Source organism: Triticum aestivum, chromosome 5D (genome assembly GCF_018294505.1).
Source record: "Triticum aestivum cultivar Chinese Spring chromosome 5D, IWGSC CS RefSeq v2.1, whole genome shotgun sequence".
Classification (NCBI taxonomy): domain Eukaryota; kingdom Viridiplantae; phylum Streptophyta; class Magnoliopsida; order Poales; family Poaceae; genus Triticum; species Triticum aestivum.
This window is the reverse complement of record NC_057808.1, coordinates 557,351,398-557,372,817: the sequence shown is the minus strand read 5'-3', so window position 1 is coordinate 557,372,817 and position 21,420 is coordinate 557,351,398. Positions and strand designations below refer to the sequence as shown.

General features: G+C 43.8%; 1 protein-coding gene, 2 long non-coding RNA genes and 1 pseudogene across 3 annotated transcripts; 3 read left to right on the top strand and 1 right to left on the bottom strand.

Annotated features, from left to right (window-relative positions):
- Nucleotides 1–1,373: 1,373 nt before the first annotated feature.
- Nucleotides 1,374–5,053, bottom strand: LOC123123845 (probable LRR receptor-like serine/threonine-protein kinase At3g47570). The gene is made up of 2 exons (XM_044544478.1): nucleotides 2,094–5,053; nucleotides 1,374–1,992 (listed from the first exon to the last, which is right to left on the bottom strand). The coding sequence occupies exons 1-2, from the start codon at nucleotides 5,032–5,034 to the stop codon at nucleotides 1,622–1,624; spliced, it is 3,312 nt and encodes a 1,103-aa protein (XP_044400413.1). The 5' UTR covers nucleotides 5,035–5,053; the 3' UTR covers nucleotides 1,374–1,621.
- Nucleotides 5,054–6,418: 1,365 nt separating this feature from the next.
- On the top strand, nucleotides 6,419–6,969 carry LOC123126211 (uncharacterized). The gene is made up of 2 exons (XR_006461606.1): nucleotides 6,419–6,596; nucleotides 6,725–6,969. It is a non-coding gene; the product is annotated as an uncharacterized lncRNA (long non-coding RNA).
- A 2,700-nt stretch (nucleotides 6,970–9,669) lies between these two features.
- Nucleotides 9,670–10,493, top strand: LOC123126210 (uncharacterized). Its single transcript, XR_006461604.1, has 2 exons — nucleotides 9,670–9,961; nucleotides 10,065–10,493. It is a non-coding gene; the product is annotated as an uncharacterized lncRNA (long non-coding RNA).
- Nucleotides 10,494–13,031: 2,538 nt separating this feature from the next.
- Nucleotides 13,032–17,117, top strand: LOC123123844 (probable LRR receptor-like serine/threonine-protein kinase At3g47570; annotated as a pseudogene).
- The last annotated feature ends 4,303 nt before the right edge of the window (nucleotides 17,118–21,420 follow it).

Below are 21,420 nucleotides of genomic sequence, written 5' to 3'. Positions count from 1 at the left end.
ACACGGACGCGGAGTTTCTCAGTCTGAGTTCAAATGAGCTTGGGTGCACAGTAAAATACAAAAAAAATAAAAACAAAATAAAAAATCCTAATTTTGTTTTGACAATCATTGAGAAAAGTTTAAAGTGCTTGCAAAATGTCCTCATGGAATCACATTTGTAGAAAATGTGGCAAAAAAAATACAAAATCGGTACTCTGAAAATGATACTTTCAAAAGCATTTTGAAGCACTGATTTTGTGTTTTTTTGCCACGCCTTACAGGAATATGATTTCATGACGCTTTTTTTGCAAGCAGTTGAAACTTTTGTCAATATTTGTCACAAGAAAAATTCAGAAATTTCTGAAATTTGCTCGATTTTTTATTTTACTGTTCACCAAGATCATTTGAGCTCGGAGGAGAAGGACACTTTCGAAGTAACGCTCGCTATAAGCAAGATATAGCCTTTGCGTCCTTGCTGCTTACCCCGAGCGTGAGCGTGCAGATCGCCCGCCGAGTCCCCGACCGGCGCCCCGCTGCACGGCCGCCAGGCCGCCACCTCTGCTGCTGACCCGCTCGGCCTCCGCGCAACCGCGCAGTCCAGGGCACCTCTTGTCCTGGGCGGTGCGAGCAGGCGTGAGTACCCCCCCCCCCCCCCCCCCCCCCCCTCCGACCTGCGGCCCCTGCCTGAGCTGGGGAGGAACGCTGGGTCGAGCTCCCTGCTCGCACTGCTCAGCTGCTCCGGTGCTCTTGTTCCTCTCCGAATCGATCGGGTAAGCTCTAAATTTAGCTTCTGGGTCCTGATAAATGTACGTGTTGAATTGAACTTAATAAACTGACAGAATGCCTAACTCTGTCTGCACTCTCCTCCTATTTTGTCTTTTGGATTTCAATATCTGAACTAATTTACTGGGTGTGGCTATGACACATGGGCATCGTCAAACGCCCCTTTAAATCACGGTACCTTGTTGAATTGGGCTTAAATTGATGCATAGACAGAGTGCCTGGCACTCTTCAATGCTAACATCTGGCACTACCACATACTACCCACCCCTTTAAGCCACAAGCAACACTGGTAAATCTTGTCTCCATTTGCCACCTGAAACAGCAGCATGTTCCCATTTGCCAAATCTACCATCATTGCCCTCAGAAATTCAGAACCCGCCAGGCTAATGAATATGATTCTTTTTGGCACTAATGAATATGTTCCTATGGCCTGATGCCAGAAAAAACAGATTTCTCACAGAGCAATATTCACACTGTAATATCATGACTGTAATCAGAGGAAAACTGCCAATGACAATTCTGAATGCAGTCATCAGATTTAACCACAGAGTGCCACCATTTTAACTCTAGGAACAATGAGCTGCAGGTGTCTGAACATAGTTACTCTTGTATAGTAAAACATATTCTGAATAAATCAGACAACGTCATCCTTATGCTGCAGACTGAGAACATGTTTTCTTCCGCACTTCATCATGTAGTGGATCAGTATTATTTCTCTTGATGAAGTGTCAGCAGTACAACAAAAATTCAAAGAAGCCCAACATAAAGGCTCTCAAGAAGATATCTTCCAGTCACCTGAGCAAACTAAGCATAGACTACAACTCACTTGTAACATACAAACGAACAAAACAAAAGTGTCCTATTCCTTGACACGCAATGCTGAATATTCTCGTTTGATTGCAGAGACTTCTGCATAAACGTCCGGCATTGTCGGTCGATCTTTTGGTGTCTCCGTGGAGCATGAGAGACCAAGCCGAACAAGCTGCGTAATGCAGCTCAGCATCCCCACCATTGCATGGTTTCCATGGTCCACAACTTCGTCTCCAATGATATTAGGATCAAGTATCTCACGGATCTTTTCGGGGAATGCATTTCCCACAAATTTCTGAAGGCTCAGGCCATTCTTGAACAACACATCTGTTGGGCGTTTGCCCGTGAGCATTTCTAGGATGATAATTCCATAGCTATAGACATCGCCCGCTGTTGAGATCTTGTTCCCAATGCCATACTCTGCATTGTTTAAATTTTAGTTATCTTTTGAATAAAGGAAAAGGGAAACTTGAATCATATTAGGGAGTAAAGATAATAATAATAATATAGTAAATGTTTACCTGGTGCAATGTATCCAATTGATCCTCTCGGCCCTGCTAAGCTCGTAGAAGTAATAGTACTTGAAGAGTCATGACTTTGGAGGAACTTAGCTAACCCAAAATCACTGAGACGGGCACCCATGGCATCATCTAGTAGCACATTGCTAGGCTTCAAATCACAATGTACTATAGGGGGCATGCAACTGTTATGTAAATAATCCAATGCAGCAGCCATATCCACTGCGATTGTTACTCTGGAGCCCAAACTCAACGGTCTTCTCGTTTCCGAATAAATCCAGCTCTCTAGGGTGCCGTTAGCCATGTATTCAATAATAAGAGCCTTGAAATCATTCCCTTTATTGTCCCATGTTGAGCATGCAGAAATCACCCTTACAAGATTATGATGACGAGTGTTTCTGAAGGCCTCACACTCGGCAACAAAGCTTTTTGGTGCTCCAAGTTGGTCAAGCTTGAAAACTTTGACAGCAATCATTCCATTTGCTTCAGACTCAAGTACACCCTTGTATACTGATCCGTAAGCCCCTGAGCCAACCAAATTGTCTGGAGAGAAACCATTTGTCGCTTTGGCTAGATCAGCATATGAGAAGCTCTTCATCTCAGTGTATGATGGTTGATCTGACTGTTTAGATCTCTTACTCCTCCTCTTCAAGAGAATAAATACTACACATGACAAACAGACCAAAGCAAGAGCCGCCACACTGATCCCAGTTATCTTTAGAGTTCGCCAAGTGCGCCGGTGTCTGGATGATGCAAAGCAAAGTGGCAGTTGTAGCATTGGGGAACTAGAACATAACATACTGTTCCCTTGGACAGACACCTCACTAGAATTTTGAAATATCCCCCCTTGTGGCATTTGACCCTCGAGGTCATTGAAGGACAAGTTGAGAAGCTTCAGAGAATTGAAGGACTGGAAAAAGTTTGGGATTTCACCGCTCAAGTTGTTTCGAGAGAGATCAATCTCGGCAATGCCTCTCAAATTGGAGAAAGACTCAGGAATTCTACCATCAAGTAGGTTACCCTGCAAGCGAAGGGACTCCAGGCGAATACAAGCACCTAGAGCAGTTGGAATATGCCCGGAAAGACGGTTGTTGGAAAAATTCAGTGGCCCTATATTAATCAAGCCACCAATCTCCCGTGGAATCTGTCCAGAAAGCTGGTTGTGGGACAAATCCAAACCTGCTGATAAGGAGTCAAGAAAGAAGAGCTCTCTTGGTATGCTCTCGCTGAAGGAGTTACATGAAAGGTTGAGAGTGATCAAACTTCGGCAATCACCTAGCGTTCTAGGAATGGGTCCACTGAAATTATTTTCTTGCAAGAAGAGGTTGTTCAGTTGACGGAGTTTGCCTATCGAACTTGGAACCTGTCCGGAAAGTCTGTTCCGTGACAAGTCTACGTATGTCAAGCTTGCGAGGTTTCCGATTGTGCTGGGTAGATCGCCAGCAAACTGATTCTGCTCCATTCTAAGAAATGAGAGGTTTGTGAGGTTCCCTAGCTCCGGTGGTATGCTACCAGACATCTTATTTGCATGCAGAACCAAAGCCCCTAGGCTAGTTGCAAGACTACCAACTGAACTCGGCAGATTTCCTTGCATCATGTTGGTTCCCAAAGACAAGACCTGCAGCTGCGTGCAATTTGCCAACGAGGAGAGGAATGACCAGTCTCCAGCTTCTAGCTGATTACTTGCCAGAATTAGCTCTTCTAGGTTAGAAAGAGACCCAAAAGAAGGGATAATGCCATAGAATGCATTAGCCCCTAGGTTAATGGACAGGAAATTGGTTGCGTTGGCTAGCGATGCAGGGATTTTTCCTCCAACCTTATTTTGTTGCAATATGAATGTTTGGATGCTTGGAAGTGTATATCCGATGTCAAATGGAAGTTCCCCAACAAAATTGTTAACCGCTAAACTAAGGTAGGTGAGTGAAGACATGTTGAATATGGAGAATGGGACAGTCCCTGACAGAATGTTGTAAGAAATATCTAGTTCTTGCAAGTTTGGGATTTTTGCTATACTCACTGGGATACTTCCTTTGAAACTGTTGGCCGCAAGCAGAAGGATCCGAAGGGAAGAAAAATTACCCAGAGTCGACGGTATGGTGCCTGCAAGACTATTCACCGACAATATAAGAGATTGTAAAGGTGAATTGAAGTTTGGAACGACAGCTGGTATGGACCCAGCGAAGTTGTTCCACCCAAGGGCTAATCTCACAAGCGATGTGCTGTTGAAAAGGGCAGGAGGGATCTCTCCATCGAGGTTGTTTCTCACCAAGTTCAACACCTGAAGAGATGAACTGTGAGCAAGGGCCGACGGAATGGGTCCCGTGAGGGAATTGTTTGCGAGGATGACCGAAACAAGGGAGTTAGAGCTGCTGCTTCCAAGTGAAAGCGGAATGCTGCCCGTCAAGCTGTTGCGAGCAAGGCGTAAAACCGAGAGACTGCGGAGCGTCCCGAGGCTTTCTGGGATATCTCCACTAAGCTTGTTGTTCCCAAGATCAATCACCTGGAGGGATGTGGAGGACAGAGTGTTGGGAATCGAACCAGTAAGGCTGTTGGAGCTGAGGTTAAGGTAGGTCAACCTGCTCAGCTGCCCGAGTTGCGATGGGATGTGGCTGCTCAAAAGATTGCCCGGGAAGTGGATTCTTGAGAGGAGGGTGAGGTTGGCGATGCAGGGCGGTATCTGGCCATCGAGGCCAGAGTTCTCGAGGTCCAGCGCAGCGACGCGAGATGCGTTGCAAGTGAGACCGAGCCAGCTGCAGAAAGGGAGGGAGTTGTTCTGCACCCATGAGCCAAGGAGGGAGTTGGGGCTGCTGGCGAGGTGGAGCTTCAAGCAAAGGAGGGTTTCGAAGTCGGTGGCGTTGGAAGATGAAGAAGAAGCAGCAGCAGCGAAGCTCAGAAGAGAGGTTACAAGAACAATGGCTAGGAGCCTTCTTGGTCTGTCAGACATGTTGTGCCTCTTCAGTAAGCTGCGTGTTTTTTTGTGCTAGTGATATGCTGCACTTATACAAGGAGGACAGGTGAGCTGCAAGATTTCTGTCACGTGAGCCGCTAATTTCTTCTTCCATATTTGCACCTAACCTACTTTCTTGCCATTTCTGCCATGTGAGGAATTCAAGTCTTCTTCCAGTTATCTCCGTCCTAGTTTCAGACTACCTTTCCCACCAGCTATCTTGGTCCTCAGTCAGCTAGATGCATGAATGCGAAAAAGAATGTATGTATACTTGACCACTTGGCTGTTGTAGGAAGCCAACTCGATCTTTCCCCCTTGGATATATATGCTCCCTGTGATCTAGAATATAAAAGAATACATGTTATTTAAGTCTTTTTTTTTGTGAAAATCCAGGAACACTAACCTCTGCTTCTCAATCTACATGATATTATTTTATTTAGTGATGGTCAAACTAATTTTGACCGACAGTAATTGTAACCTCTGCTTCTCAATGTACATGCAATTCACGCACGTGGCCACTTGGGCAAGTTTTTTCCCTGAACCCAACTTGACAGGCGTGCGTTCATATGCAGATGCCTTTTTTCCTTTCTTTTCTTTTCAGGGCGGTGATATGCAGATGCCCTGAATTTCCTAGTACTACAATTGTCAGACAGTTTGATTTATTTGCTTATTTGTGTTACCTGAACCTGAAATTTTTCATGGACACGCATATTCTCTCTAGAACTCTGAATCCCCAATCATGGACACGGATATGCGTACGTTGCCATCCTCAATCATCGTTTGAATCCAAGATTGTGTTCCGCATGTGCAGAGGTGTGGGCCCGCACACAAAAATGACTAGACGTTCCACCATGGAGGGCACTTTACAAACAAAGAATTCGAAAAAGACTCCAGCATGGGGTCATCAGTCAATGTTCCTACTCGCATAGGATAGGAGTATCATATCCTTTGATTTGATCAACTTGTACTACAATACTCCTTCCTTCCTCAATTGTCCGGCATACTAGCCTCCTTCCACCAACCCCCAAACACCATTTTTCATCTTCTTCCTCCGCATCTGCGCCTCCCCTACTTTCACATGGAAACTATACGTTCTCTCTCTCTATATTTTTTTTGATCAAAAGGGGTTTCCCCCCGCCCCATTTTTATTAAAAACGGAGCAAACGCAAGTCACCATGACTGTTACAAGCAATCAGGTCTACCCGAAGTAGCAGACCGGAGAATATGAAAAGTAGAACTACGGCCTAAATGCTCGCAAGCCAAACTGTATCAAACCTGCCGAAAGGGAGAAAGCATCTACTGCCAAACAAGGCAAAATCCAAAGACAACGTTCTCTCTATATATAAGTGCTCGAGTCGAGCATCCATTGCACAAACTGTGAGCCAGGTCGCCAATCCAAGTAGAATAGAAACACAGGAAGTAGAATAGAGACGAACGATCGAGGATGGTGAAGAACAACTCCTCTGCGACCTCGGTTCGGCTGATGCTGATCCTCCTCGTTCTGCTGGTTTTCGTTGGTGGCATCCTGGCAAATAGTGGGCCGTCCAAATGCAGCAACCGTAAGCACGCTACCACAGCTCCTGTTTCCTTCCATGCATATGCATGTGAACCCTCTCCCAGTAAATTAAATCATCTACTCCTGTCTTTCTACCCAATTAACTTGTTTTTCCTTAATCATTTGTGGCAGCTGCGGCTCAGCGAGACTGCCCGCGGATCCCTAATGGCGGCTCATAAGCACGAGATGGACCATTTCCGCGTGGCAGGATTCGGTAGGATCTTGTGTTGGCAGGCGTTGGAAGCTTCCTATTATACATGCGAAAAAAACAATATACATGTTCTTGAGGTGTTGGTGTGTGATCTGTGATGTTTGTTCGTATTGATATGTTTGTACTGTGACATGGTTTACATATAAATAATATGGCCTACCCCGTACATTAAAAAGTACTGTTCAGATCTACTACTGAATGTGGGCCATGGGCTAAGAATGAATTCCCAAGAAATTTCTTGACTGTTTCGAATTATTAGATATTTTTGTTTTTGATTTCTGGGACTGGTTTCACATGATCCAACTATTTTTATAATTATCTGTGATGAGCATCTGAGTTTATTTTTCATGTTCAGCTTCACTAACTAGTTCTTCGGTATATATCTCACATAAAAATATATTTATACAGTTTGCAATTTCTCAATCGATTGAGAAATATATACAGCTCAGTAGATGCTGTAGCCACGGGATTATGCGCAAGATTCGTGCTGATTTTTTTTGAAGTGTTTGGTCATTGTCTTTCTATTGTTTTTCACAGGAGATTAGTGCCGATTAAGCTCTAGGCTCTCACATATCTATATCTATACTACTAAGTATTACCATATGAACCATTAGATCTTTAATCAAATGGATCATGTCAAATGGATTTCTTTCTGCAACAATGTGGACCAAAATGCACCTTTTGATTTGCCAATCTAATGGCCCAGGTTATAGGTGGCAACTTTGGTATGGACAGCCACACCGTCAATTATTTAAAATCAAAAGGGACTACATGGTAGATTTTTCAAAGGCCCCATATTTCACACAAAATATATTTATAAGATGTACCGATTCAGTTGAAATTATATACACTTCAGCTATGGACGTGCTTTGCATGTGCCAGCATGCTAGTATAGCAGTTCTTCAAAGACATTTATTGGATCATAGACGTTTTTTTTTTGCGGGGATTAGATCATATACATTGTCGATTGCTCATTCACTACTACATGTTACTAGATACAATTAGGGACGGTCCTGAGTTATCGGGGGTCATGAGTTATCGGTTTTTTTCAGTTTGATCCCAATTGCACACCTGATCGTTTGGTTGGATCGGTTAACGCCTTGGTTCCTTTTTTCCTGTTAGACCGCCGATCCAGTATGATCCTAACAGCTATGCATGAAGGGCAAAGATGGCAATTACAGTTTCTTGTAACTTATATTTTGTGTCTTTGTAACTATGTATGTAACCTTATAACTTGTATTTTGTGTCTCTTCAACTATGTGACTTGGCAATGAGCTAGGAGAGCGGATATGATGTAGAGTTGGCCATGATGGTAGCAATGACGACGGTTATCGTCAAAAGGGCATAGGATGAATAAGTAAATCCATTGTAATTATAGGTAATTGTAGCTAATAACATGTAGTAGTAAATGAGCAGTCGGAAATCCGTTGGTGCTCCCGGGAGCGCGCGCTCCTGCACGTGATTTTTTTTTTCAAAGTGTGAAAAAATTCCAAACGAAAATTCGGCGCATACATCTCGACATTATATGTGTGCACGTCAAGTTTCACGGAAAACCAACATTTTTTGTGACTTGTGTAAAAAAGACAAAAGGATGTCTTGTGAAAAACATTTTTTTAACACCGGATTTTATCTTTTTCACATGCGACAAATAAGTTGTCAGTTTTTCGCGGAACGACTTTGTGAGCATGTACAATATAGAGATGTACGTGCCAAGTTTTATTTGGAATTTTTTGACATTTCAAAATATGTTTAAAACACATTTTAAAAACTAGGAGGGCGCGCTCCCATGTGCCAAATTGCCACTCTCATGAGCAGTAGACTATATATGATTAATGAATTTCTTTGAAGAACTATTTTCTACTAGCACTGTGGCATGTGCTAAGCAAGTCATAGTTGAAGCTTATAGAGTTTCGTTTGAATCAGTACATCTCGTAAAATAATTGTTCTATGAAATATGTGGAGCCCTTGATAAATAATTGAAGGTGTGACTATACATCGGACCATATAATCCGGTCCGACGGACGGCCCATATTCACCGGAGGTCAGTGTATTGTTACCTGTAACTTGGGCCGTTAGATTGACAAGTCAAACGGTGCATGTATGTCCACACTGCTCCAGAAAGAAATCCATTTAACATGCTCCAATCGATTAAACATCCAACAGTTCATATGCCGTGATATTGGTATACTATATAGTGGTATAGACATCAATACAAACTTCTATGTGGTACGTATTGAAGAACTAGTTAGTCAAGTTGAACAACTGAGATGCATATCACAGAAAGTAATAAAAATATCTGGGTCATGTGAAACCAGTCCCACAAGTCACAAACATCTAAAGAGCTCTATTAACATAGACCCTCTCCTGACTCTTATCATTTTAAGCAAAATCCTCCTCTCTATTCTATGTGAGCAATTCAAGTCTCCTTCCAGTTATCCCGGTCCTAGTTTCAGACTACCTTTCCATGAAGAATTGAAAGATTATCTTTTGGACTACCCAAGTTGATTTTGCTACCTCTCTCAGATGCATGAAGGCCAAAAAGAATGTGTGTACACTTGGGCCACTTGGGCCACTTGGCTGTGATAGGAACCCAACTCGATCGTTCCCCCTTGGATATACTCCCTGTGATCTAGAATATAAATATCGTTTGAGATAACTAATTGATAAGATCTTCTAGGTGGCACTTTGACTAGCAATTTAAATTTAAAATAAATTGTTTCAAATAAAAAAAGATTACATGTTATTCAAGTCTGTTTTGTGAAATCCAAGAACACTAGCCTTTGCCATAGGATAGGAGTATCATATCCTTTAATTTGATCAACTTGTACTACAATACTACTCCTTCCACAAACCCCCAGAAGCACCACACCATTTTTCTTCATCTTCCGCATCTGCACCTACCCTACTTTCACACATGGAAACTATACGTACTACTCTATATATAAGTGCTCTAGTCGAGCACCCATTGCACAAATTGTGAGCCAGGTCGCCAATCCAAGTAGAATAGAAACACAGGAAGGAGCAAAGAGACGAAAGATCGAGGATGGTGAACAACAACTCCTCTGCGACCTCGGTTCGGCTGATGCTGATCCTCCTCGTTCTGCTGGTTTTCGTTGGTGGTATCCTGGCAAATAGTGGGCCGTCCAAATGCAGCAACCGTAAGTTAATTAGCCACCACAGCTGATGTTTCCCAGTAAATTAAATCATGTACTCTTTTCTTTCTAACTAATTAACTTGTTTTTTCTTAATCATTTGTGGCAGCTGCGGCTCAGCGAGACTGCCCGCGGATCCCTAATGGCGGCTCATAAGCAAGAGATGAACCATTTCCGCGTAGCAGGATTCGGTAGGATCTTGTGTTGGCAGGCGTTGGAAGCTTCCTGTTATCTGCGAACCAAACAATATACAAGTTCTTGAGGTTGTCCGTGTGTTATATGTTTGTTTGTATTGATATGTTTGTACAAAGGTTTTTGAGTCCCGACTTGGCGAGTCGCCGCGAGCCCTGCGGCTAGGCGATTAGTCGACGGAAGTCGCTGTATAGTCGCCATAAGTCGCTGTATAGTCGCGAGTCGCCTTGATTTTTGGAAAATGACTTGGCGATTAGTCGGCGACTATACAGCAACTCAAAAACCATGGTTTATACTGTGACCTTGTTTACGTATAAATAATCCCGCCTACCCCTTGCATTAAAAAGTACTGTTTAGATCCATTACTGAATGTGGGCCATGGACTAAGAATGAATTCCCAAGAAATTTCTTAACTATTTCGATTTTTTTTTTTACTTCTGGGACTGGTTTCACATGATCCAACTATTTTTATAACTATCTGTGATGAGCATCTGAGTTTATTTTTCATGATCAGCTTCACTAACTAGTTCTTCACTATATGTCTCACATAAAAATATATCTATACGGTCATGTGAAACCAGTCCAAGAAGTCACAAATATCTAAAGAGCTCTATTAACATAGACCCTCTCCTGACTCTTTATCATTTTAAGAAAGCAGCAAATCCTCCACTCTATTCTACTATCCGATCTCGTCTGTTGAAAATAGATCTAGAATATGGTCATATCTTTGTTATCTCGAAAGACACAAAAAAATTTGTTATTAGCTTATTTATAAGTTGTCGAAGATCCTTAAAAGCCTTGATTTTTGGCTTACAACTTACTTGCCTTTTTCCTTAAAGCCTATATAAAAGAAGACCGTTTTCCTTTCTTTTCTTCCCTGGCACCCTAGCATAAGTTATAGGGCGCCCTGAGGGTAGACCCAGTAATTAGTCAAGAAATTCCCCTGGAAATTAGATATTCTCAGTCCACGACCCACATTCAGTACTTTTTAACTATGCATGCGCCAACTTATAATCCTCGATGGCTCTGAACATTTTAACTATGCATGCGCCAATTAGACTGCTTTTGAATTATTTATATGTAAACCAGGTCACATTACAAACATATCAATACGAAGAAACGTCACGGAATCGACACCTCAAGAACAATGTTGTCCGGTTCGCATATACATCAAACAGTTTTTCAATAAGAAGCTTCCTACGCCTGCCAACGCAAGATCCTACCGAACTTTTCATGCTTATGAGTCGCCACCAGGGATCGGCGGGCAGTTTTGCTGAGCTGCAGCTGCCACAAATGACGAACAAAAAACAAGTCAATCATCTAGAAAGAAAGGAGTGCATGATTTAATTTGCTGGGAGGGTTCACATGTATGAAACAGCAGCAGTGGTAGCTAGCTTACGATGGTCGCAGGTGGACGGCCCACCTCGTCCGACGATGCAACCGACGAAAACCAGCAGAACAAGGAGGATCAGCATCAGCCGAACCGAGGTCGCAAAGTTGTTCTTTGCCATATACATCCTCGTTCGGCTGACGAGATGGATGCCAATTTTGCTTTGTTCCTGTATTTCTATTTGGAGTGGCAACCTAACAATTTGTTCAATGGGTTATATATATAGAGTACTTATGTACGTATAGTTTCCATGTGAAATTAGGTTAGGTGCAAAGAAGAGAAAGAAGGAAGTACACATGTGCCGGACGAGGAAGGAAGGAGTAAGTTAATCAAAGGATATACTCTAATAATGCACGTTGCTATACATTGAATGATGACTCAATACACAAGTCCTTGTCGATTCTTCTTTCTTTCTTTCTTTCTAAAATGCTTTTAATCCTCTCTGGTGGAACATCTAGTCATTTTTATCGGCATTCATCTGAGAATTCAAGGGCCGAGTGTGCGGACCCGCCTCTGTACATACATGTGGTGAAATTGAAAACCAAACCAGAATCTTGGATTCAAGTGATGATTGAGGGTGGCAAATTGGCAATGGCTGGTTGGTGGCAAAAAAGCAAGTCAAGCCTCAAGTAGCAGCACGCAAGAAACAAAGGATACATAGTACTCGTGCTGATTGATTCCAAGGATGGAAGTTGGTACCTGGACTGGAGGGGGCTAGCTGATGGTGGTTGGGTACTTGGGTGCTAGATGTAAAGGGAGGCCCAGAGCGAGTGGTAGCACATCTGCTGCAACAACACAATTACTTGTAATTAATCAGTGCAAGAAGCACAAATAATGATGGAAATTCATCAGAGCTTATTTCAAAAATTCTAAAACGAAATGCGCAGCTCTAGATGAGAAATTTCAGGCGCAGATAGCACAAATGAGAAGCCAGATGAACGCATCTGTTGGTACTCATCTGTGAAGGTGGGTCCATATATATTATATTATTGGCCAAGTGGTCACCTTGGCTGTACGTGTTGGGATCAAGAGATGGTTGGGAATCATATGCTTACCTCCACTTCAGTTGCCATCGCATGAAAAGGGGAGAAACTGCATGAAGAGCTGGTGTACATTGACCGACGACTCCTTGCACGAGTATCATGTGGAGTACAGAGTAATTTGTCCAGTCAGTTTTCTAATTTGTTGGTAATTGCAGAAAATATACAAGTCGGTATTTTACAATTACCGCCGGTCAAACTTCTACAGTTTTGACCATCACTAAATAAGAAAATATCATGTAATATTTTTTATTTGAAATAATATATTTTAGATATAAATTGCTAGTCAAACTGCCACCTCAAAGATCTTATCAATTAGTTATCTTAAACGGTATTTATGTTCTAGATCATATGGAAAGATCGAGTTGGGTTCCGATAACAGCCAAGTGGCCAAGTGGCCAAGTGTACATATATACATTCTTTTTGGCATCTGAGACAGACAGAGGTAGTCCAAAAGATAATTATGTGGTGATTGAGGACCAAGACAGACAGAGGTAGTCTGAAATTAGGACCGAGAAGAGTTGAATTTCTCACATGGCAGAAATAGCAAGAAAGTATGTTAGGTGCAGATGTGGAAGAAGAATTTAGCGGCTCACATGACAGAAATGGCAATTACTACTTTGCAAAGAGCCAGGGTATGTGCAAGGAAGGAGCTTGCAGCTCACCTGTCCTCCTTGTATAAGTGCAGCATATCAATAGTACAAAGATACACGCAGCTTACTGAAGAAGCACATGTGTGACGTCAGACCAGGAAGGCTCCTAGCCATTGCTGTTGTAACCTCTCTTCTGAGCCTCGCTGCCGCTGCTTCTTCTTCTTCATCTAACACCACCGACTTTGAAACCCTCCTTTGTTTGAAGCTCCACCTCTCCAGCAGCCCCAGTTCCGTCCTTGGCTCATGGGTGCAGAACAACTCCCTCCCTTTCTGCAGCTGGCTCGGTCTCACTTGCAACGCATCTCGCGTTGTCGCGCTGGACCTCGAGAACTCTGGCCTCGATGGCCAGATACCGCCCTGCATCGCCAACCTCACCCTCCTCTCAAGAATCCACTTCCCGGGCAATCTTTTGAGCAGCCACATCCCATCGCAACTCGGGCAGCTGAGCAGGTGGAGCTACCTTAACCTCAGCTCCAGCAGCCTTATTGGTTCCATCCCCAACACCCTGTCCTCCACATCCCTCCAGGTGATTGATCTTGGGAATAACAAGCTTAGTGGAGATATCCCGAAAAGCATCGGGATGCTCCGCAATCTCTCGGTTTTACGCCTTGCTCGTAACAGCTTGACAGGCCACATTCCTCTTTCACTTGGAAGCAACAGCTCTAACTCCCTTGTTTCTGTCATCCTCGCAAACAACTCCCTCACAGGACCCATTCCGTCGGCCCTTGCTCACAGTTCATCTCTTCAGGTGTTGAACTTGGTAAGAAACAACCTTGATGGAGAGATACCTCCTGCTCTTTTCAACAGCACATCGCTTCAAAGATTAGCCCTTGGATGGAACAACTTTTCTGGGTAAATACCTGCGGTCGTTCCAAATTTCAATTCACCCTCGCAAGCTCTTATATTGTCGGTGAATAGTCTTGCAGGCACCATACCGTCGACTCTGGGTAATTTTTCTTCCCTTCGGATCCTTCTGCTTGCGGCCAACAGTTTCAAAGGAAGTATCCCAGTGAGTATAGCAAAAATCCCAAACTTGCAAGAACTAGATATTTCTTACAACCTTCTGTCGGGGACTGTCCCAACCCCCATATTCAACATGTCTTCAGTCACCTACCTTAGTTTAGCCGTCAATAATTTTGTTGGGGAACTTCCATTTGACATCGGATATACACTTCCAAGCATCCAAACATTCATACTGCAACAAAATAAGGTTGGAGGAAAAATCCCTGCATCGCTAGCCAACGCAACCAATTTCCTGTCCATTAACCTTGGGGCCAATGCATTCTATGGTACTATCCCTTCTTTTGGGTCTCTTTCTAACCTAGAAGAGCTAATTCTGGCAAGTAATCAGCTAGAAGCTGGAGACTGGTCATTCCTCTCCTCGTTGGCAAATTGCACGCAGCTGCAGGTCTTGTCTTTGGGAACCAACATGATGCAAGGTAATCTTCCGAGTTCAGTTGGTAGGCTTGCAAATAGCCTACGGGCTTTGGTTCTGCACGCAAATAAGATGTCCGGTAGCATACCACCAGAGCTAGGGAACCTCACAAACCTCTCATTTCTTAGAATGGAGCAGAATCTGTTTGCTGGTGATCTCCCCAACGCAATTGGAAACCTTGCCAACTTGAGTTCCGTAGACTTGTCACAGAATAGACTTTCTGGACAGATTCCACGTTGGATAGGCAAACTCCGTCAACTGACCAAGCTATCCTTGCAAGATAACAATTTCAGTGGACCCATTCCTAGGGAGCTAGGTGATTGCCAGAGTTTAATCACTCTCGACCTTTCGTGTAACGCGTTGAGTGAGAGCATACCAAGAGAGCTCTTCTTTCTTGACTCTTTATCTGCAGGTTTGGATTTGTCCCACAACCAGCTTTCTAGACAGATTCCACAGGAAATTGGTGGCTTGATCAATATAGGCCCACTGAATTTTCCAACAACCGCCTTTCCGGTCGCATTCCAACTACTCTAGGTGCTTATGTCCACTTAGAGTCCCTTCACTTGGAGGGTAATTTTCTTGACGGCCGTATTCCTCACTCTTTCGTCAATTTGAGAGGTACTTCTGAGATAGATCTCTCTCGAAACAACTTGAGTGGTGAAATTCCAAACTTGTTCCAGTCCTTCAAATCTCTGAAGCTTCTCAACTTGTCCTTCAACGACCTTGATGGTCAAATGCCACAAGGGGGCATATTTGAAAATTCTAGTGAGGTATTTGTCCAAGGGAATAGTATGTTGTGCTCTAGTTCCTTGATGCTACAACTGCCACTTTGCTCCGTGTCATCCAGACACAGGCACACTTGGCGTACTCTAAAGATAACTGGGATCAGTGTGGCGGCTCTTGCTTTGGTATGTATGTCATGTGTAGTATTTATTCTCTTGAAGAGGAGGAGTAAGAGATCTAAACATTCAGATCATCCATCATATACGGAGATGAAGAGCTTCTCATATGCTGACTTAGCCAAAGCGACGAACGGTTTCTCTCTAGATAACTTGGTTGGTTGAGGGGCATATGGATCAGTATACAAGGGTGTCCTTGAGTCTGAAACAAATGGAATGATTGCTGTAAAAGTTTTCAAGCTTGATCAACTTGGAGCACCAAAAAGCTTTGCTGCCGAGTGCGAGGCCTTTAGAAACACTCGTCATCATAATCTCGTAAGGGTGATTTCTGCCTGCTCAACATGGGACCACAAAGGGAATGATTTCAAGGCTCTTATTATTGAATACATGGCTCACGGTACCCTAGAGAGCTGGATTTATTCGGAAACGAGAAGACCGTTGAGTTTGGGCTCCAGAGTAACAATCACAGTGGATATGGCTGCTGCACTGGGTTATTTACATAACAGTTGCATGCCCCCTATAGTCCATTGTGATTTGAAGCCTAGCAATGTGCTACTAGATGATGTCATGGGTGCCCGTCTCAGTAACTTTGGGTTAGCTAAGTTCCTTCAAAATCACAACTCTTCAAGTACTGTTACTTCTACGAGCTTAGCAGGACTGAGAGGATCAATTGGATACATTGCACCAGGTATACATTTTCTATATTAGTATTATTATGTTTACTCCCTAATATCATTCAAGTACTTTTATGGTTTTCAATAATCAATGTCCTAAGACAACTCAATGATCAACAATGCAGAGTATGGCATCGGGAACAAGATCTCAACAGCGGGCGATGTATATAGCTATCGAATTATCATCCTAGAAATGCTCACTGGGAAACGCCCAACAGATGAGTTGTTCAAGAATGGTCTGAGCCTTCAGAAATTTGTGGGAAATGCATTTCCTACAAAGATCCACGAGATACTTGATCCTAATGTCATCATCCAAAATTTCGGAGACGAAGGCGTGGACAGAAACCTAGACCAAGGAAACCATGCAATGGTGGGAATGCTGAGCTGCATTATGCAGCTTGCTCAGCTTGGTCTCTCATGCTCCACGGAGACACCAAAAGATTGGCCGACAATGCCGGACGTCTACGCAGAAATCTCCGCAGTCAAACGAGAATACTGTGCGCTGCGTGTCAAGGAATAGGACATTTTGTTTTTGCTCGCATGTATGTTACTTACGGGTGAGCTGTAGTCTATGCTTATTTTGCTCAAGTGACTGAAAGATATGTTCCTGAAAAGCCTCTTGAAATGTAGGATTCTATGGTGTACATTTTGTTTTTTTAGAACGAAGACGCTTGAAGCGTCCGGCTTTAACTGAATAAAGCCCACAACAGGCAGCGTACACACACATAAAGTCTTACAAGACGACGAGCACCCTCAAAAGATCAGGCAGGGCGAGGGAATGGTGTACATTTTGTTCTGGTAGTGATATTTCATCAAGGGAAATACTGATCCACCGCGTGATAAAAGTGCGGAAGAAAACATGTTGTCAGGCTGCAGCATAGGGATGTCAAGGCTGACTGTCTGATGTACTCTGAAAGTCTGAATGTGTTGTGTTATATTACAAGAGGAACTATGTCGACGCCTACTGCCCAATATATACTATCAGTAGCACTTGTCCTCTGATTGCGCGCATGATGCTACGGTGTGAATTGTTCCGTGAGAGATCTCTTGTCTAGCATCAGGCATAGGAATGCCGCATTCATTGCTCTGGCAGATTTGGCTGTTCCGGATTCAGCTTCAGGCAAATTAGTTGAGATAAACTATAGGGGTGGAGTGCAGTGAGAGTCAGGCACTCTGTCTATGCACTCATTTAAGTTAGCACTCAGTAGCTGGATTAGAAATTACCCGATCCATTTCGAGAGAAGCAGGAGCAACGGAGCAGGCGAGCTCGACCCAACCAGCGTTCCTCCGCTGAGACCCGGGGAGATTTTGGCGGAGCAGGCCGGCAGCAGAGGTGGCTGGCAACGCCGCGGCGGCGGCTGGGGCAGAGGAGGGATCGAATCGAGTCTAACCAGTAACCAGACCAGCGAGTGCCTCTGCGCCTTCGGACCTCGGTGACGTACTACTGGGCTGGGCCTCGGGCTGAATCTCAAGCCTGTATAATTTGGGGTAGCTTTTTCTGCTCTCAGAAAAAAATTCAGTACGCTTTGCAAAGGTCATCTTTGATGGTGAAACCTGGGAGTTTTGCAATTTTTTTGCAGATTTATTTTTTCAAAATGTTTTATCTCCTTTTTTTAGGGGGACATTTTATATCTTCAACGGTGCGTTCAAATCACGAACCGTCTTCATCATTGAATTTCTCACATCAGGATATTTAAAACTAGCTAGATCTCATGATGATATGTTTTTATGAAATGTTTTTTAATAAAAACATAAAAACCAGAAAGCAATAAAAAAAATTAACCCAAGAGAACACGAAACTAGGAAGCACAACTGTACTTTTCACTCTTTTTGGAAGTTGTTCCTTACCTTTTCGGGGCGCACAGTTGTGCTTCTAGCACAAGTACGGACCGTGCTTTTTCATTTTTAGGAAGCACATATAGAAGCACATATGTACTTGGCACCCTCCCGGGCCAAGAAAGTGACCGCTGCTAGAGCCCATCAAGAGGTATCCCTTGATTAATTGCTCCCAAAAAAGAAGGTCATTTTTTTGCGACAGGAAAAGAAGTTTAATTTTGGGTAACGAAAAGAAATATAAGACAGGTTCAAAATTCCAGTCTACTTTATGGCTGTACGAGTGGTAGCATAGAGATCAGGCTGCATGTAAGAAATAAACGAACAAGATTCATAGCTTCGGAAGGATCTGCTTGTTGATCTCTACCTACCATGTCTAATTCACAGCGTATATGCCAAATTTATAGATAGATATCAATAAAGTTTCAAATGCGCGTTAATGAAAGTGTGATACTCCCTTCGTTTCTAAATATAAGTTTTTATAGAGATTCCACTATAGACTATATACGGAGCAAAATGAGTGAATCTATACTCTAAAATGTGTCTATATACGTCATACGTAGTTTGCAGTGGAATTTCTAAAAAGACTTATAATTAGAACGGAGGAAGTACCAAATTTACAGATAGAGGATCAAGGATGGGCTTTTAGCCCTCGCTCCCGTGTCGCCCCCAGTGGCGGCACCGGGGTGCCCAAATCCCTTTCTCCAGGAGCCCTTCTCCTCGGTGGTTCTTGCCGCCGTCGCAGGCGGCGGCGGCGGGGCCTGCTGCTCTCCAAAGGATACGGCCTGGTGGGCTCTTAGCAGGCTGCAGGCGCGATGCAGATCTGGAGTGGCGGTGGCTGGTCCACAAGGCTGCTCCTGGTGTAGCGTCTTGGCAAGCGGGAGGAGTAGGAAGTGCCCTGTGGTGATGGATCTAAACTGCTCTCCGGCGAGCGTCTTGTGATGCGGAGATGCGGCGGATTCGGAGGCCACTGTCTGCTGGGAATCGGAGCTGCATCTCGTCTCGCGGCATCGCGCTCAGATCGGGAGCTCCGTGGGGTTCTAGCCTCATTCCTTGTCGGCCTTGTGGCTACGTGATGCTGCGGCACCGGAGCAGTGGCGCAGTGGGAACACACCTTGCAGCTGTGCGGGTTGGCCCGTACGAGTCTGCAGCAGCGAGGTGCTGACCTTCCGCTCCGGCCAACAAAGCCGTGGTGATTCAGATCTGATCAGCCCGATGTTGGTGACTGCAAAGCACTGCAGCAACTTCCTACGGCTCTACGACGACGGTGGTCATCGAAAGATCTTTGTGAGTGTTCATCTCTTTTGATCTGGTGATTGACTTCGGCGGTGCGATACAAACTATGGAAGAAGACTTCACGTAGAGGAATGGTTGTGCAGTGGCAGCAGTCGCATCGCATGTAACTGCTGGATTCGCGGAGAAGTGGTGGCAATAACACATGAGAGATTTCGATGATGGTACTACTCGAGCACCTGGCATCGAGCTCCGGCGCAAAAGCCTAGGTCATGCCCGAATGGCTATACCTCGCAATGATGATGTTTTTCTTACATCGTTACCTTGTTGAAGACATTGCTCGCATATGCTTGGACTGATTCTTCAGGGTGAAAACCTAGATTCTGGCCTTTTGGTTGGATCCAGTGACGGCGGCATTCGAGTGTCACTCCGTTACTGAAGGCGTTGCCGTTAAAGAACCTCATCGTCCATGCGGTGTCATGAGATAATTGGTGCGGAAATGGCCATTACTGTAGTATGCTGATCGCAGATATGATCATTTTAGGGATTTTTTTCTCACCTACATGTAGCTTTGGTCTTATATGACTTTGGTAGTTGTCGACGTGTTTTCGTGTGTGTGAGTTGGTATTGGTTGTGTGCATCCTAGCTATGTAGAGGCCGGGTGTGTGCTCATTATGTTATTTTTTTTGATGCTTCATTTTGAGTCAATAAATTCCACTCTTTGTCCAAAAATTTATATGTAGATATCAAGAAAGGTTAGTGTTGCTTTCCGTATACTCGAGATTAGTTGATGCTTATGTACTTTGTACTCAAATGTTTGATGTCACTGCTTGAATGAAATGAGCTGTAATGCTTGTGTAGAAGCATTTTTTTTTCGAAAAAGGGGATCTCCCCGGCCTTTGCATCAGAATGATGCATACGGCCATCTGTGTAGAAGCATACAAGAGCACAAACAAACAAACAAACAAAATTGGTCAGCACACTTGGCTACTCGGCCCTTCTTCTCAGATGAATGCCAACAAAAATGACTAGACGTTCCACGATGAAGGGCATTTACAAAGAACCGATAAAGACTTGTGCAAGGAGCCAGTCAGTGCATGTATAGGACGTGCGTTCATACTCCTTCATTGCCCGGCAGAGTCATGCATACTTCCTTCCACCAACCCCTCATTTCCACCTAGCTAGCCATTTATTTCATGGAAGCTACGCACCTACTCTATATAAGCGCTGCTTGAGTTGAGCACCCACTGCACAAACTGTTAGCTTGCCACTCCAAATTCAACAAGAAAGCAAACATCCATCTCGTCGGCAGAACCTTGATGGCAAACAAGTACTCGGCCAGCTCGGTTCGGCTGATGCTGGTCGTCCTGGTTTTACTGGTTTTCATTGGTGGCATCCTCGGGCAACAAGGTGGACCGTCCACCTGCGACGACTGTAAGCCAGCACTCGATGTTGTTGTATTTGCATAAACACACATGAAAATTTTGTTGTCTTTCTATCTAACTTGTTTTGTTTCATCATTTGTCCCAGCTGGACCGGTTCAGCAGAGCTGCCCGCCAATCCGTGGTGGCTCATAAGTGTGAGATGGACAACTTCTACGCAGCGGGATTTGGTGGGATCTCGCATTGGCCGGCGTAGGAAGCTTTCTATTCTATGTGAACGATAATATATATGATCTTGAGGTGTTGGTGTGTGTATGTTTGTATTTTCACCTGGTTTATAAATAAATAATATGGCCCATACATTAAAAAAAAACTGGTCAGAACATGCTTCAAAATATTTAGATGCTTTTGTTCGATTCCCTGCACCACATATTATTTGTAGGGCTTCTTCAAGATTTTCGTCAGGTATTTGGATGGTTTCAAGATTCACACAAGTTATTTTCAACCATTTGGGAAAAAAAACCCTACCAAATCCTTCACGAGTTTTCTTTCTATAAAAAGGAACCCTAACTCTACTTGACTGAGTTCACTCAAACCATTTGAGGTAAGATAATTTGCGAAGCAAAAAAGAAACAGAGGGAGGAGGTATGTAGAATCCAACTTGATATTGGCCCCTCTCTGATGAATGAATATAATGCGAACATCTGCATGCGAAAGTCAGTCAATGCATGGGG